General features: G+C 38.7%; 10 protein-coding genes across 10 annotated transcripts; 6 read left to right on the top strand and 4 right to left on the bottom strand.

Moving 5' to 3' along the window:
- Positions 1 to 23: 23 nt before the first annotated feature.
- WALSEDRAFT_32687 (leucine aminopeptidase) lies at positions 24 to 1,616 on the bottom strand. Its single transcript, XM_006958491.1, has 5 exons — positions 1,000 to 1,616; positions 908 to 955; positions 844 to 858; positions 200 to 799; positions 24 to 151 (listed from the first exon to the last, which is right to left on the bottom strand). Exons 1-5 carry the CDS (start codon positions 1,598 to 1,600, stop codon positions 72 to 74), a joined length of 1,344 nt encoding a protein of 447 aa, XP_006958553.1. The 5' UTR covers positions 1,601 to 1,616; the 3' UTR covers positions 24 to 71.
- Positions 1,617 to 1,640: 24 nt separating this feature from the next.
- Positions 1,641 to 3,040, top strand: WALSEDRAFT_18669 (transcription factor Tfb2; the record flags this gene model as incomplete). Its single annotated transcript, XM_006958352.1, has 2 exons — positions 1,641 to 2,651; positions 2,702 to 3,040. 2 exons carry the CDS (start codon positions 1,641 to 1,643, stop codon positions 3,038 to 3,040), a joined length of 1,350 nt encoding a protein of 449 aa, XP_006958414.1.
- A 61-nt stretch (positions 3,041 to 3,101) lies between these two features.
- WALSEDRAFT_64474 (GDP-mannose 4,6-dehydratase) lies at positions 3,102 to 4,594 on the bottom strand (the record flags this gene model as incomplete). The annotated part of the gene is made up of 9 exons (XM_006958490.1): positions 3,102 to 3,242; positions 3,292 to 3,443; positions 3,492 to 3,761; positions 3,811 to 3,889; positions 3,938 to 4,175; positions 4,219 to 4,234; positions 4,280 to 4,386; positions 4,437 to 4,464; positions 4,510 to 4,594. The coding sequence occupies 9 exons, from the start codon at positions 4,592 to 4,594 to the stop codon at positions 3,102 to 3,104; spliced, it is 1,116 nt and encodes a 371-aa protein (XP_006958552.1).
- Positions 4,595 to 4,788: 194 nt separating this feature from the next.
- On the bottom strand, positions 4,789 to 5,259 carry WALSEDRAFT_18863 (histone-fold-containing protein; the record flags this gene model as incomplete). Its single annotated transcript, XM_006958355.1, has 2 exons — positions 4,789 to 5,058; positions 5,107 to 5,259. 2 exons carry the CDS (start codon positions 5,257 to 5,259, stop codon positions 4,789 to 4,791), a joined length of 423 nt encoding a protein of 140 aa, XP_006958417.1.
- A 44-nt stretch (positions 5,260 to 5,303) lies between these two features.
- WALSEDRAFT_69087 (histone-fold-containing protein) lies at positions 5,304 to 5,999 on the top strand. Its single transcript, XM_006958489.1, has 3 exons — positions 5,304 to 5,510; positions 5,558 to 5,756; positions 5,806 to 5,999. The coding sequence occupies exons 1-3, from the start codon at positions 5,432 to 5,434 to the stop codon at positions 5,942 to 5,944; spliced, it is 417 nt and encodes a 138-aa protein (XP_006958551.1). The 5' UTR covers positions 5,304 to 5,431; the 3' UTR covers positions 5,945 to 5,999.
- WALSEDRAFT_38521 (3-beta hydroxysteroid dehydrogenase/isomerase) lies at positions 5,986 to 7,414 on the top strand. Its single transcript, XM_006958488.1, has 3 exons — positions 5,986 to 5,996; positions 6,047 to 7,255; positions 7,304 to 7,414. Exons 1-3 carry the CDS (start codon positions 5,991 to 5,993, stop codon positions 7,331 to 7,333), a joined length of 1,245 nt encoding a protein of 414 aa, XP_006958550.1. The 5' UTR covers positions 5,986 to 5,990; the 3' UTR covers positions 7,334 to 7,414.
- Positions 7,415 to 8,595: 1,181 nt separating this feature from the next.
- Positions 8,596 to 11,302, top strand: WALSEDRAFT_32684 (PLP-dependent transferase). The gene is made up of 3 exons (XM_006958487.1): positions 8,596 to 9,005; positions 9,051 to 9,140; positions 9,188 to 11,302. The coding sequence occupies exons 1-3, from the start codon at positions 8,600 to 8,602 to the stop codon at positions 10,579 to 10,581; spliced, it is 1,890 nt and encodes a 629-aa protein (XP_006958549.1). The 5' UTR covers positions 8,596 to 8,599; the 3' UTR covers positions 10,582 to 11,302.
- A 34-nt stretch (positions 11,303 to 11,336) lies between these two features.
- On the top strand, positions 11,337 to 14,468 carry WALSEDRAFT_69084 (DEAD-domain-containing protein; the record flags this gene model as incomplete). The annotated part of the gene is made up of 6 exons (XM_006958486.1): positions 11,337 to 11,345; positions 11,474 to 11,747; positions 11,794 to 12,847; positions 12,893 to 13,661; positions 13,709 to 13,809; positions 13,857 to 14,468. The coding sequence occupies 6 exons, from the start codon at positions 11,337 to 11,339 to the stop codon at positions 14,437 to 14,439; spliced, it is 2,790 nt and encodes a 929-aa protein (XP_006958548.1). The 3' UTR covers positions 14,440 to 14,468.
- Positions 14,469 to 14,607: 139 nt separating this feature from the next.
- On the top strand, positions 14,608 to 15,204 carry WALSEDRAFT_60476 (hypothetical protein). Its single transcript, XM_006958485.1, has 2 exons — positions 14,608 to 15,026; positions 15,070 to 15,204. The coding sequence occupies exons 1-2, from the start codon at positions 14,782 to 14,784 to the stop codon at positions 15,197 to 15,199; spliced, it is 375 nt and encodes a 124-aa protein (XP_006958547.1). The 5' UTR covers positions 14,608 to 14,781; the 3' UTR covers positions 15,200 to 15,204.
- A 47-nt stretch (positions 15,205 to 15,251) lies between these two features.
- Positions 15,252 to 16,337, bottom strand: WALSEDRAFT_18919 (hypothetical protein; the record flags this gene model as incomplete). Its single annotated transcript, XM_006958358.1, has 2 exons — positions 15,252 to 15,982; positions 16,028 to 16,337. The coding sequence occupies 2 exons, from the start codon at positions 16,335 to 16,337 to the stop codon at positions 15,252 to 15,254; spliced, it is 1,041 nt and encodes a 346-aa protein (XP_006958420.1).
- Between the last annotated feature and the right edge of the window lie 181 nt (positions 16,338 to 16,518).

The following is a 16,518-nucleotide window of genomic DNA, read 5'->3' as shown; positions in this document are numbered from 1 at the left end:
ATCGGAGTGCGGGCAGACATCGTAGTAAGAAATCAAAACTCAAAGTTAGAATTACTTCATCATACAGGAATTTATTTCTTTTCAGCTAATCTTCTAGCGTATTCAATAAGTGCCCTAGTTGGACGTCCCGACATGCCCTTAGTATTGTAGCCTACAATCTCGTTAATATTGTTGTCTTCTCTTTTACATGATTACTCACTTTCAGGTTTAGTGCACTCCATAGAGCCTGCAATATCAATGTGTGCATATTGACGGCGTGGCTTTTCACCCTCTTCAGCATTGAAGTTGATACCATCGACGAATTGCTTGAGGAAGATAGCAGCAGTACATGCACCGGCTGGACGGCCGCCAGTGTTTGCTAAATCAGCAGCTGTATTGTTAATCTGCTTCAAGTAGAAATCATCGAATGGCATTCTCCAGAATTTGTCATTCTCCGCCAGACCAGCGTCCTCGAGCAACTTCCATAAATCATCAGTTGTAGAGAAGATACCGCTGTATGCTTCACCAAGTGCAATCATCATTGCACCTGTGAGTGTTGCACAATCAATGACCGTGTGTGGATCGAACTTGGTCGAGACATAGTAAAGTGCGTCAGCTAAGACCAACCTACCCTCGGCATCCGTATTGAGCACGTTTACAGTCAATCCTGACATGGAAGTGATGATATCACCTGGCTTTGTTGCAGTTCCAGAAGGCATGTTTTCTGTGAGTGGTGCAACGAAAACGACATTAATTGGCAACTTGAGCTTAGCAATAGCTTGTGTAGTTGCCAAAAGGGTGCAAGCACCACCGCAATCACCTGTATTGTCTTAGAAAAAGTGTTAAGAAGCTACGAAGCCATACCTCTCATAAGATCCACTGTAAAATCAGTCAACATATTTGTAACGGTGTAACATTGCTAACTCACTTCCTGCACCTCCTTTAATAGAAATACCACCGGTGTCCATTGTGATTCCTTTCATTGCGTCAGACGGGTAAAGATATCAAAAAAGAGCCCACCTTTACCGACGAGTGCAAGTGGCTTATCCTCCTTGTTTGCGGATCCGTTGTACTCAATTTGCAAGAATTTGCATGGCTCGGTGCTACCTTGAGCGACGGACAAGAAAGTGTTCATCTTCATAGACTGTGCCCAGTCTTTGTCAAATACTTGAAGCTTGATATTCTCAATACCTTCAAATTCCTTAGCTGCTCTCTCAGCAAAGTAAGTTGGAGTGCAGTAATTTGGTGGCATTTCCATCAATTCTCTAGCGAGGTTTTGAGCGTTAGCATAGATTTCACCTGTATTCCAATTGAGTGGCTCAGCTGATGGATTATCCTCTAATGGTTTGATGTCTAACTTTGACCTTTGGGTTTTCTTAAGTGAGTAGCTGAAGTTAGCCAAGTTTGCACCAATAGCAGCTTGATGAGGGAATTGACTAGCATCTACCTTTGCTGTATTGATTTCGTCATGCTTTTGAAGCTCTTTTACGCTATTTCCAGCCGCTGTTTTTATTGTCTCTGGAGTGACGTTTGTGAGGTTATTGATGATTTTTAATGGCGCCTCATAGAACAGTTTGAGTTTGTTGGCACTAGCTTTCTGGAATTCTATTATTGAAGACATCGTCGTCGTTTGAGTTAAGTTGTCTTTCACCCATACGACGATGAACGAATTACTAGTAAATTACTTGAAGGGTCTATCAAAGTTCAACCTCAATAGATTATTCAATGATAAATCTTCTACACTCACTATATACCGCTTATTAGACGACTTGAACAAGCAGATTATATCATCCTTGTTATTCTCCAGTAAACTACTAGACCAGTCTACATTAGAATTACTATATAAAGATGCAGACCTCGTTCCACTCATAGAACTTAATATTATCGATAATTCTAACGGTTCAATTACTCTGAACGAACAATTTAAACACTCACTCAAGCAAATACTCATCGGTAGAGAGATTGAATCATTATCAAACTCTATCACTACAACAATTGAACAGCTAGACACTTTTGCTACTCAGCAATGGGAGCTTATACTGCATTACATGGTTGGAAGCTATAACAGTACGCCGAGTAAAGGTGTATTGTTCTTACTTGAAAAGTCAAACCTAATATACACAGCTAACAAGCAACACCGCATCTCTTCAAAAGGTTTCCAGTTTTTGTTAGAAGATGTTCAGGTTCAACTTTGGCAACTTCTCCTGGAGTATCTCAGCTTATCTGAAATACGTCAAATGGATCTAGTGGAGGTTTTATCATTCTTGTTTGTTTTAGGCACATTAGAATTGGGCAAGGATTATTCAATAGAAAGTCTAACAAACACCCAACAAGCCATGTTGTCGGATTTGCGGGACTATGGATTAGTTTGGCAGCGAAAAACTTCGTCAAAGAGATTCTACCCTACTAGATTGGCTACTACACTCACTTCATCCGCTCCACCGCTCTTACCCACTACTGAATCATCTTCGTTTACGACATCATCAGATAACAAACGCTTTATTATCCTTGAAACTAACTATAGGCTATATGCATACACAAGTAATCCATTGCAGATTTCCATCTTGAACCTCTTTGTTACTCTCAAAGCCCGCTATCCAAATCTCGTCATAGGTGTTATAACGAGAGATAGTATAAGAAGTGCGTTGAGTAATGGTATAACAGCGGAGCAGGTAAGTTTAATAAACATGGTCTTTATTAATACCTTACATAATATATTAAGATAATAGGATATTTAACATCACATGCACACACACAGATGCACAGAAATAATCCACTTCTTCCTGTTACAGTTTCAGATCAAATACGTCTATGGGAATTAGAAAAGAATCGTCTTAAAGCTGATGATGGTGTCTTATACGCAGAATTTAGATCACAACCTGATTATGAGATACTATTAAATTATGCGAAATCTTACGACTGTGTTTTATGGTCGAACGATATTAAGAGAATGTTCTTTGTCACACTTGAAGGTCATCAAATAGTACGTGAATTCGTCAGGAGGCGTATACCAGGCAATAACAATTCGTCAACATCATCACAAACACCTGTATCTTTATAACTATAACCTAATTTATTATGCATTGAACAAATAAAACATAATTTACCTATCTAATTTCTATCTAATTCTGGTCTGCAACCATCGTGCTGGCCATTTTGACATCTGCGTTTACCATCTCTTCGACTAATTCATTAAAGCTCACTTCACGTTTCCAATTGAGTTTTTCTTCTGCTTTAGATGGATTACCGAGCAGCAAATCAACCTTTTTATTATGTTAGTGGTAGTATGAGAACTCGTACATCTTCATTTACCTCAGCAGGACGATAATACTTATCGTCAATGCGAACAATAATCTTACCGGTGCTAGCATCAATTCCAACCTCATCCTCCTTTTCACCTTGCCATTTTATTGTAATCCCGACAACTTTGAAGGCTTTCTCAGTGAATTCTCTAACACTGTGGGCTAATTTTAAGGTCAAATACTGTTTCACATATGAAATAATCTACTCACTTTCATTGGTTGCGAGAACAAAGTCCTCTGGTATATCATGTTGGAGAATTCTCCACATGCCATCTACATAATCGCGAGCATGTCCCCAATCGCGCTTAGCATCTAAATTACCAAGGTATAAACATTCCTGCTTGCCAAGTTTTATTTCTGCAACTGCTCTCGTTATTTTGCGTGTAACAAAGGTCCTCCCTCTCCGAGGTGATTCGTGATTGAATAGTATACCATTTACTGCAAACATGTTATAGCTTTCTCTAAAGTTTACGACTATCCCTGTAGATTTATTTGATTAGCTGTTTAACTAATGTAAGGTATCACCCACAATAAGCATACAGTTTGGCTACTCCGTAAGGTGACCGGGGATAGAATGGAGTAGTTTCACTCTGCGGTGTTTCCACAACCTATACTGGCTGATAAGTTGAGTACTTGTTTCAGATATATTCACCCACTTTTCCATAAAGTTCAGATGTCGAAGCTTGATAGAACCGTATACATTGATCAAGACCTGTAATTCTAATAGCTTCAAGCATGCGTAATGTACCTAATCCATCAACATTGCCTGTATATTCAGCCATATCAAATGACACTTTAACATGCGATTGTGCAGCAAGATTGTATATCTCAGTTGGCTGTACTTTGCTAATAATAGAAACTAGGTTGGTAGTGTCCATGAGATCACCATAGTGGCTAGCATATCGTTAGCTAGGATGTACCTATTACGATTGCTCACAGTATCATATCTGGCACTATCAATACGTTAGATAAGCCAATAAGATAGGCAAAGCACCCACTATCATGTATATCCTTATAAAGATGTTCAATCCTGCCTGTGTTGAACGAGCTAGAACGTCTGATTATACCGTGTACTTGATAACCCTTGCTCAGAAGGAGTTCTGTGCTTGAATAACGATAAGTTGGAAGCTTGTAGTATCGACGATGTATGCCTACAGATAAGATCCATCCTGTCCTGTTATTCCTAGGATCACATCAGCCAGATTACTACTGATAAGATAATGCTTACCACTTATCAGCGCGACCTTACGTTTACGATATTCTTCCACCTTTATTTCTAAATTTGTCTTATCTTTCATAATTAAGCTTTCCATTATGGTTTCTTCTTTTGACAAGCACGGAATAGGATCTCGAAGCACGACAAGGTACAAGTGAAAATTAAAAATAAATCAGCAAATAAATGACTATTTATAATACCCGTGATTATAATTAACATATAATCAACTTTTCTATGTCCAAAAAGGCGTATATATAAGCAGAAAATTTTCCAATAAAAAGAATACCAATATTAGATGCGCTCTGCTATTAAATCAGAGGTGGCGGCATACTTTGTGACAGCTTTGGTTCCTTCACTGATGGCATGTTTTGCAAGTTCGCCTGGTAAAACCAACCTGGCAGCAGTTTGTATCTCTCGTGATGAAATTGTACTCTTTCCATTCTTTGATGCCAAAATGGACGCTTCCCCGGCCAACCTTTCGAATAAGTCAGATACAAATGAACACAAGACACTCATGGCCTTGTAGCTTATACCACAATTTGGATGCACTTGTTTAAGCACCTGGTTTTTCTTTTGTTAGGAGTTTATGCTAGAAAAGACCAAACTTACTTTAAATATATACGAGTGGTAAGTTTCCTTTCTCTTTTTCTGGCCCTTTCTAAGCGATGTTGTCGACTTTGTCGCTGTACTCCCCCCGCTTTTCGGCTCCTTGCCTCCGACTACTGGATGTTTTGTTATCTTTGCTGGTTCTTTGTATGACATTAGTAGTCGATGAAGACGAATGAGTGTGTGAAGAGCCTGTGTTTGCATGTTCCACTCTTTTCTTGATCAGCCAGTCATGTCTCAGCCGACAAATAGCCAAACATTGATGTATATTTGATTATTTATACTCTATTCTGTAATTATTTCGATCTAAGCAATAAAAAAAGTATCGATGTCGAGCTTTGGAGGTAAACAAAGTGGGAAATCATCTAACGACGATTCGAAGAAGAGATCAAGATCTCATAGAGCGGGTGAGTGACATGACAGATCCTCAGCGTAAGTTAATACAATCGCCAAGGTTTAATATTCCCAGTTGGTAGAATAGAGAGAAATCTACGTGAAGGACGCTATGCAGATCGCATTGGTGGAGGCGCCGCAGTATATTTAGCGGCTGTTTTAGAGTATTTGACCGCAGAAGTACTCGAATTAGCTGGCAACGCCTGCGTAGATAATCGCAAACAACGTATCGTACCACGTCATCTCCAACTTGCTATCAGGTGGGTATGAAGAGAGTTTATAACAATAGAATCTTATATTTTATGGTAGAAATGACGAAGAAATTGATAAATTACTCAAAAATGTTGATATTTTTCAAGGTGGTACAATCCCTCATATTGAACCTGCACTCTTAGTGGAGAATAAGAAATCTAAGAAATCTAACGATATATCAGAAGATCATAACTGAGTTTGTGTTCATCTAATATATACACGCTTCTTGTATAATTACGATCATGAAGGTTGGTGAACACGTGATATTTGTGCAGACTAACGTGTGCATATTTTATAGGATACATACTTAGTAGTTGGTGGATCAGGATTCCTTGGTAATCACATCGCAGAAGCCTTGAAAAAGAGGGGAGATACCGTTTTCGTTACCGATTTGGTACAGAGACACTTTGATAACAAGATTGAGTTCTACTCAGCAGACTTGACTAAAAAGGAGCAGTTGAATGAACTCGTCAGTAAACTTAAACCAAGCTGTATCATACACACTGCATCACCAATTCACGGTTTAGGTCAACACGTCTATAAAGCAGTAAATGTTGACGGTACAAGTAATTTACTTGAAGTTGCAAAAGCCAACGACGTCAAGAAGTTCGTTTTCACAAGCTCAGCTGGTACCGTGTATGATGGCAGTGATTTGATTGACGTTGACGAGAGATGTCCTTATCCGCAAGTTGCAATGGATGCATACAACGAGACTAAAGCACAAGCCGAGAAGATTGTTCTCGATAACAACGACGACAACGGTTTGCGTACCTGTGCAATCAGACCTGCTGGTATCTTCGGTCCGGGCGATAGACAAGTTCTTGCTGGATTACTCAAAGTTGTTGAAAACAATCAAACTAAATACCAAATTGGAAATAATGATAACCTCTTCGATTGGACGTACGTTGGTAATGTCGTACACGCCCACTTATTAGCTGCTGATAAGCTTAATGATCCACCAATTGATCCAGCTGTATTTAAAGAAAGCATTGGATTCGTTACACCAACTGTTCAAGATATTCAAGTACCTACATCTAGATCTAAAAACATTGGACCACACCCAACAAGAGATGTTACCGATGAGGAAACAGCTTTCGCTTTAACATACAATAAGGGTGTTAAAGAAGTTAAACCAGTAATTAGAACAAAATTCGATCAATACTTTGAACCAACAAAACCTGAAGTTGCTCCTTCATTAAAGGTAGCAGGTAATGCATTTTTCGTTACAAATGGTGAACCAATTTACTTCTGGGATTTCCCAAGAGCCGTCTGGAGAGGTATCGGACATATTCCACCAAAACCTACTGTTTTGCCTTCCTCATTTGGTTACTACCTTGGTGCAGCAGCTGAAGCTTTCGCTTGGATAACTGGACGTGATGCTGGATTCACTAGATACAGAGTAAAATATGCAAGCTCATCTAGATACTACAATATTGAAAAAGCACGTCGAGTGCTTGATTACGAACCTATTGTTGGTATTGAAGAGGGTATCGCAAAAACTTTGGATGTGAGTATTTACTGTCTTTCTAATTTATAAACTCATCGCTATTTCCAGTGGTACAAAACAACTCAAGTAAAGAGTTAATGAAGAAATAAAGATATCAAAAACAACAAATGGAAGAATATCGTACTTAATTGGTTTTTTGTGTTTTTAATAGATTAATTTACTAATTGAAGATTGATTCAGAGATGGAAGCTTTCATGTAATGTCTAATACGATTGTGCTATTCACATTTATTCGCAGTGTCGTACAAGAGCTAAACTATCTAGGTTAATAACCATGTCAGAATACAAGATCTCATCTAATTTCAGTCGATGGTGTACACGGCTAAGAATAACACCCAAGCCAAGTTCATTCAATAAAGTATCTATCAGATTGAGCAACTTGCTAGTAACAGATAAATTACTCCAAGTATATGAGTTACTGGATCTAACTAGCCGAACAAAAACGACACATTACCTCACATAAATATCTTTGGAGAGCATGTTTACTAGTGGCCAGCATATCTCTGTTAGTTATTGAAATATTAGCCTGTTTGAGTTTCACATTATCGCTCGTTCGTGCAACTGTCTTAGAAAACTGTATAGTGTTACTGGTGATAATTCTAATCAATATCTTCTATTCTGCTTTGATTTTTGCTAGTACAGGATATTGTGAAGCAGTATCATGCTTGTCTTCTATTAATATCTCTAACGCAATTCAAACAATGGCTGAGCTGTTCAGCACCATGATTGTGTGAATGGGACGTACAAATATATTACAATCCCCTCAAATGTGTCATTGTAGCTGTCTTGGCTTTCTATGCATCACCAGATGTGACGAAATTGTAAAATTGGAGTAACATTCAGAAATACATGATCAACTTGGTTATTGTCACTTAACTTTTTATACTAGAAATCTAGCCAGATATCTATCTAATTACCCGAACGAAACTGACTACTCCGAGGTTAAAATTTTTCTCCGAGAGCAAAGCAGGATAGCTAAATTTATAGTTCTACGGTGAACACAGATATTTAAACAAACAATTATCCGCTTAATTACTTCCCAATATAGATAAATTAGCTCATATGAGAAGACAACACGAGAGATGACTAATTTAGCGCTAAAGGTGACATGGAAGAGTTTTGATAAATAAATTAGAAAGAGACTATCTATATAATGTCTAGAGTGTAATAAATGATCTGAATTCCCACTCGTCCGAAAGCTATCGAAATAAAGCGAGATATAGATAATATTAGTACTTTTTACTTTATAATAAATAATACATTTCTATCTTTTTAATAATTTTTTTTAATTTTCCTCGGGGGAATCCATAATCAGGGTCCAAGCACTCAACCGTCAGTACGAAAAATGCAAGTAAATAGCTCCTCTAGATTGAGGAGTTCACAATTAGAGAGATCACCAAACACGAAATCTGCTTTTTTGTATCCCCGGCCATCTCTCCCATCTCTTTCAACGACTTCTGCAGACAATCTTCCAGATGCGAGGAGTTATTTACAAACGAAACTGGACGTACCAACGAAATCTCTACTTAGCCACGATGAATACGGTATATGCAATAATCCAGATTTTAGGTATACATCTAGCCACAATAGTAGAGAGAATTCAACTATATCTGAAGTTGAAGATCCAAGTTATTTCATTTTAATATCTACATACGTTAGTTACGTTTTACTCATCGTTGTTGGTCATATGAGGGACTTTTTTGGTAAACGGATGTTCAAGAAGCATTACAAGCATTTAATGCCTAATAATGGTAAGTTTGTTAATAATATATAACTAAATTATTAACGATTTCTAGGCTACGCCGCTCTTTTGTCTGATTTTGATAGCTTTTACACCCGTCGTTTAAAATTACGCATTGACGATTGCTTTAGTAGACCAACAACAGGTGAGAAGTTAATCATATTGTATTTATTATACTAACACTCTCATTAGGTGTTCCAGGTCGTACTATTGTCACTCTTGATAGAGACTCTGCTGATTACAACAATACATACAACTACAGTGGAACAAGTACTAGATGCTTGAACGTATCTTCATATAATTACCTCGGTTTTGCTCAAGCTAGAGGTGGCTGCGCTGACGCTGTCGAAGATTGTATTGCGAGATATGGTGTCTCGGCCGGCGGTCCAAGACATGAAGGTGGTACCCTTGATTTGCACCATCAAGCAGAGAATTTAGTTGCTAAATTCTTGGGCACTGAAGCTGCTATGCTTATTTCTATGGGTTTCGCTACAAATTCTACTACAATTCCTGCTTTAGTTAACAAAGGTTGTTTAGTCATCAGTGATGAACTGAATCACAGTTCAATTAGATTTGGTGTACGTTTATCCGGTGCTAGTGTTCGACAATATAAGCATAATGATATGAAAGAACTGGAAAATTTACTTCGAGAGACAATCTCTCAAGGTCAACCTCGTACACATCGTCCTTGGAAGAAAATATTGCTAATCGTAGAAGGTCTCTATTCAATGGAGGGTACCCTTGTTAACTTACCAGTCATCATGGAGATGAAGAAAAAGTACAAGTTTTACTTATACATTGATGAAGCACACTCAATTGGTGCTCTCGGTCCTAGTGGTAGAGGTGTTTGCGATTACTTTGGTATAGACCCTCGTACAATTGATATCTCCATGGGCACTGTGACGAAATCTTTCGGTGCTGCAGGCGGTTATATCGCGGGTTCTTCTGACCTGGTGAATAGAATCAGACAAAGAAGTCATGGAATGACATATGCTGAATCAATGTCACCCCCTGTTCTCACTCAGATTATAAGTTCGCTCGCGTCTATCACCGGTGTAAAGGAATTCATTGAAGGTGGTGACCAAGTTAGTGAAGAAATACATCCAGGTCCGATCACCTATAATACTTTACCATCTTGGATGACACTTCCAAGAGATCTTCTTGATGGATCAGAAGGCAAGGACAGATTAAGGAGATTAGCATTCAATGCTCGTTACTTATCATCAGCATTACGTAAAATGGGGTTCATTATGTCAGGATCTAGAGATTCACCAATCGTACCATTATTCATTTTCCATCCAGCAAAATTACCACTTTTCTCCCGATTAATGTTAGAAAGACTAACAAAGGATGCAGCATCAATTGTTGTTGTAGTCGTAGCATACCCAGCAACGCCATTAATAAGTGGTAGAGTTAGATTTTGTCTATCTTCTGCACATACAAAAGCCGATATTGACGAATTGCTACGAGCTTGCGATGAAGTTGGTGATATTTTACAGCTTAAATTATCGAAAAGGGAGAATAAGTGGACAGTTGAAGAATGCATTGATAGAGCAGTTGAATTGGTTGAAAGTGAAGAAGCATAACTTAATTACATTAATGACCTGACCTAATTTATTTATATACCCCACAAGACACACAGACATTCCTTTCAAAAATGATGATTGTGTATTTCCTTTGTTTTTCTTGAAAATTTCTTGATGGCTAAAGATTATTGAATTAATAGATTACAGTATATTTTCATACTTAGTTGTGGACCTCAGACTGTAGATCTCAGCTTTATAGTCACTTCGTTTGGCTTTTAGTATGCCGTTGCTATGCATATAGTGAACGTAGGATGAGATGTAATGTAAGAGGAAAATATACCAGATAGGACTTGTATTGTATAGGTTTTGATAGATGCTTCTGTGATGTCAAGATGAACATCGATTATATCTTGATTAGATCATTTTGATATCTCATCTCGGTTTAACATCAACTTTTTCGTTATCCAAACGTAACTTTTGAGCCGTAGTGGTTGCCGTATTGTCTAGTAGATAGTAATCAACTTCGTACACAATGTACGATTTATATGTGGCTCATAATGACCGATAGTATGTTTCAACTTCTAGACGGTGTCATAACGTGTCCTACTATCCATGGCAATAAATTATATAACAGATTTAGAAGTTAATGTATCATCTACCATTAACACAAACGCTATAGCAGTCGCAAAAGTCAAACCATCTCCGAATACAGAGAAACTGCTGTTCAGATATTCTTACCTAACTTGTAGTAACACTAGTCTGTTGTATTTCTCACGTAGTGCGTGCTGAAGAATGAATACATTTGCTATCTCATCATGGTTGTCGTGATGTAAGCGCGAGTAGAGAGAGAGAGATAAGATAGTCTAGCCTATTATTTATAAGTACCAGATAATAAGTATAATCTTTATCTTTCAATCTTTCGCTAGCTTCTTGAACTCTAACGATGAAGAAGTCTGCTCAGTTAGATTTTCTAAACAGCGATGATGAAGATAATAGCATAGGAAATGCTGTAAATAATGACGAAGACGTTGATATCTCTTCTGCGTTGCTCCCTTCCTCGTCTAAGAAGAATAAGGAAGAAGACGACGACGATCAGTTTATTATGGACGTAATGCAGACAGCGAACAAAAGCAAAGGAAAAGAAGTAGCTAAGGAGCTTAATAAGGGTAAAGGCAAAGGTCCAAAAGCCAAAGCTCAAGTTGGCGGTGGTAGTTTCCAATCAATGGGTGAGATTTTGGCAGATTTACTAGCAATTTCTAACAAAATGTATAGGTTTGAATCCATCTCTTTTACGTTCTCTATTCCTCCGCGGTTTCAATCAACCTACACCTATCCAGCGTTTGGCTATTCCACCAATCCTCTCGACGCCACCAAGGGATCTTGTTGGTATGGCTCGTACAGGTTCAGGTAAAACTCTGGCATACCTCATCCCATTAGTACAGAAACTTGGTGCTCAACACTCTATCAGATTCGGTGCACGATCTCTCATTCTGGTACCTTCCCGTGAATTAGCATTACAGATATTGCGTGTTGGTAAAGAATTAGTTAAAGGTTATAAAAAGGAAATGGGTGAAGGTCAGGAAGAAATGCGTTGGAGTGTTATCGTCGGTGGTGAGAGTTTAGATGATCAATTTTCACTCATAGCCAGCAATCCTGACGTAATTATCGCTACACCTGGTAGATTGCTTCATTTAGCTGTAGAAATGAACCTCGATTTGAAGAGTGTCGAATACGTTGTTTTCGATGAAGCTGACAGATTATTCGAAATGGGTTTCCAACTTCAACTTAATGAACTCATTTCAAGACTTCCAACAACTCGTCAGACATTACTTTTCTCTGCAACTTTACCAAAATCACTCGTTGAATTCGCAAAAGCGGGTCTCGTTGATCCAAAACTTGTGAGACTTGATGCGGAATCTAAAATTAGTGAAGATTTAGAAACAGCTTTCTTTAGTGTTAAGCCATCAGATAAAGATAGTGCCTTGTTAGCGCTCATTAAGGATGTTATAAAAGTTCCCCCTGGTTTTCAAGAAGCTCAGGATACTTCCTCCAAAAATGATAAAGAGAAGAAGCGTAAGAGAACTGCGCTTCCATCTTTCTTAAAACCATATCAAACCATCATTTTCACTGCTACTAAACATCACGTTGAGTACCTCAACACTTTACTTAAGGCAGCTGGATACGCAGTTGCCCATGTCTATGGTTCATTAGACCAAACTGCTAGACAATTGCAAATGGATCAGTTCAGAAGAGGTGTTTCTTCAATACTAGTTGTCACGGATGTTGCTGCCAGAGGTATTGATTTACCTGGATGTGAGAATGTTATGTAGGTCTGAAATATATCATGATCATTAATCTAACACAACTCCAGAAATTACGACTTCCCAACAGGTGCCAGAATTTTCATTCACAGAGTCGGTAGAACAGCAAGAGCAGGAAGAAAGGGTACAGCCTGGTCATTTATTACTAACTCAGAATTGCCTTATTTACTCGACCTTTCGTTGTTCTTGGCTAGACCATTAGTATCGCCAACATCACCTACTAACAAGAACAAAGAAGAAGAACTAGCATCGAAGAACACACTCACCATTGGTACCATACCAAGAGATACACTTGACCCATACGTAGAATACCTTAGTGGAGCTGTACTCAACGAAGCTCCTAACCTTCCATCTTTACATGGCGTTATGATGCGTGGTCATGGTTTATATGAACGCAGTCAAGGAAAGGCTTCAGCAGAATCATACAGACGTGCAAAAGATATAATTAAAGATGCAAGATGGGGATTCGCAGGTACTTCTGGAGAAGATAAGGCAATGCATCCATCTTTCGCTGGTACAGCTGCTGAGACCTTACAAGTCGATGAAGAAACAGCCAAAAAGAGAGCAGATTTGTTGGCTGTTGTCAATGGATTTAGACCTAATGAGACTGTATTTGAAATCGGTCAAAGGGGTAACAACGATAGTGCAAAGCTTATGAAAGAGAGACGGAAGGACCTTGCTAAAGCTGAGCATAGATTGAACTTGAAGGAGAAAGAAAAGGCTCTACAAGAGGAAATGGAGGGTGAAACTACACCAGGTGATAGTCTCGATAATGCTGACAAAGAAGAGCAAGAACAGGCTGATGAAGATGATATTGCAGTGAGTAATTAATAGTCGAAAGAGTGCTTCTTTAACAACTACTTCAGGCCGTCTTTGATACTGGTAGCAAGAAAAAACAAAAGAAGGACTTCCGTGATCCTAACTTTTACATGGGTTACGAACACGCTGATGCTCATACCGATAAAGGGTATGTTCCCTTAACTCAATTGAAGACATTTAACATAAAAAACACAGATATTCCTTACAAGATGGTGCAACATTCGCGGAACAAGCCCGTACAGCAGAAGTTACCTTGATGGATGATGAGCAATTGAAATCCCAGAAAATGGCACCATCACAACTCAAATGGGACAAGAAGAAGAAGAACTTCGTTAGAGGTGGTGGAATTGGTGCAGACAACCAAAAACTCATAAAAACCGAGTCAGGTGCACGTTTACCTGCAACATTTAGATCAGGTAAATTTGACGAATGGAGGAAGAAACATAAGATGGATTTACCACGTACTGGTGAAACCGAAGAGAAGAACCATAAGGCTTTAGCTATGGGAATGAATGGTGGTGTTGGTGGTAAGAAATATAGACATAACAAAGTTACTGAGGCCAAACCGCTCGACAAGAAAGACAAGAATTACGAAAAGAAAGTCAAAATGCGTAACAAAGATAACAAGGATGATAGCAATGCTGGTAAAGTTAGAAGAGGTGGTAATGTCGCCAACAAGAAGAGTGAGATTAAGAGTGTCGATGCTATCAGAAAGCAACGTGAATTGGCAGCTAAGCGCAAAGCTAAGAATGCACGTCCATCAAAGAAAAAGAAGTAATGGTAGTCATTTTTGTTATAAGTTATTTTTATTCTATAGATTCTTTCCTAATACAGTTAGTTAAAAACAGTGATGTCATTTAATTGGAATATCATCCAACTAATTCTGCAATTTTTACGAAGAGAAATATCACTTAGTAGCATTAGAAATCCATTTAGACGATGGTATGAATTTAAGCCGACGTTTATCGTCATCCCACGTCAACCAAGAAATCACAAAGACGCTCAAGCTATATACAATACTATACGTACATATGCATTCTATTTAGATGCTTTACCAATAATAAACGACCTTGGTATCAATGTTCGTATTGGTTTGGATGATATACTAGCTGTACCAGTGATGGGTGATATGATTACAGGATTGATTAGCATTTTCCAAATATATCTCGCTACTTTACTAGGACCTCCTAAGATGGTAATATATAGAATGTGGTTTAATGTCGTGTTTGACATTTTGATCGGTTTGGTGCCTTGGGTTGGTGCATTTTTCGATTTCCTCTTTAAAGCCAATCTAAGGAATCTCGATTTGATAGAGAGATGGTTATTATCTTCTGATGCATCTGCTCGGAAGCACAAGATCGTCCTGTATGGTTTTGGTTTCTATATCACTCAGCTAACACTTAGATAGGATGCCTCAAGAGAGATTCTTACCAGAGAGATCACCACCGGACGCACATATAGTCAGCGACAACCCTCCTAGTCGTACTTTCAGACGCGAGTTCATAGACCTAGATGATGAGGATTACGAATTAGATTAAAATCGTTAACAAATGATAACTTTCATTAAAAGAGTACGGATGTGGTATAAACCTAAATGTGTGCGGATGTGCCATCAATGTCTATACTATAGAGTGCGAATGGCTTTACAGTCTTGTCTGTGTTATTCCAGAATCTATCTTGCATGTAGAACTGGTTGTCGACGAAATACAATTTGTTGCTAGCAATTGAGAGCCCATCTGGCCATGTAATGCGATGATTGTAAACCAAATCATTGAAGGTTTTAGTTGATGGATCGAATGTCTGTATACCATCCTGCTCAGCAGCACCTAAGTAGATAAGACCATTGCTGTCAGTTTCTAAACCATCGCTGCAGCTTCCCTTTTCACCTAAGTATTCAACTGAGCTATCAGCATCATGTTTGGCGTTAGGTTCATTTGTCGATGGTTTTACCAGTAGTTTCTCAGTAGGTACTCTCCAGAGCTTACGAGAAGTCATGGTGGTGTAGTAAACCCATTCTCCATCTTCAGATAATGCGATACCATCAACACCAGTCGTCCAGAATCCCTTATTATCAGCTGAGATAGCATAAACTGATTGTCCTTTAAATGAAAACACCGCATTTTCATCTGGACGTGTTGAAGGATGAATATCCAAATGACGCCAAGCATCACCAGTTGCGATATCTACAACAATCAATCCAGTTCTACCTTCGTCTGATGAGTCTGTGATGTAAGCCACACCTCTTTCATTTTTTGTGAGGTCAATACGAACATCATTGAGGTATGTGCTTGGGAATGCGACATCTGGGGAGAGAATAATCTCTAATAAAAAGTTAGTAGATGTGAAAGAGATGTCTCATGACCTACTTTCAACTGGTTCTTTTGAGGCATCATCACCAGTCTCATACGCTAATAATTTACCACCCCATGCTTGGAGTTGACCACCTGCAGCGCGTCCAGTGTCAAGTACCCAGACCCTATCTTTGGCGTCGACAGCGATACCCTGACAACTAACGAGTAAATCATCATAGGAAGCTGAATAGCCAGGATTTGAATTGTTCTGTTGGGCAGGAAGAGTATTCGCTTCCAAAGAAGGGAATGGTTTTTCAATATCGATATCGACTAACTCAGCGAGAGTGTAATTGTTACCAGGACCGCGTGGGAATGTGGAAAACATCCTTCCCGACTCTGTAACTGCAACGCCAGCAGGGAAAAGTGTATAATAGAGATGTTCTACGCGTAAATCTGGACCAAATTCATTACCAATGGATGGTTTGCCAACTTTATCTAATAAATCATCACCCCGTGCTAGAACAGCTGTTGATATTAAAGCTAATAAAGTTGCAACTCTCATTGTT

This window comes from Wallemia mellicola, assembly GCF_000263375.1.
Source record: "Wallemia mellicola CBS 633.66 unplaced genomic scaffold WALSEscaffold_10, whole genome shotgun sequence".
Lineage (NCBI taxonomy): Eukaryota > Fungi > Basidiomycota > Wallemiomycetes > Wallemiales > Wallemiaceae > Wallemia > Wallemia mellicola.
Note: the sequence above shows the minus strand (reverse complement) of the source record. Positions and strands in the feature narration are given on the sequence as shown.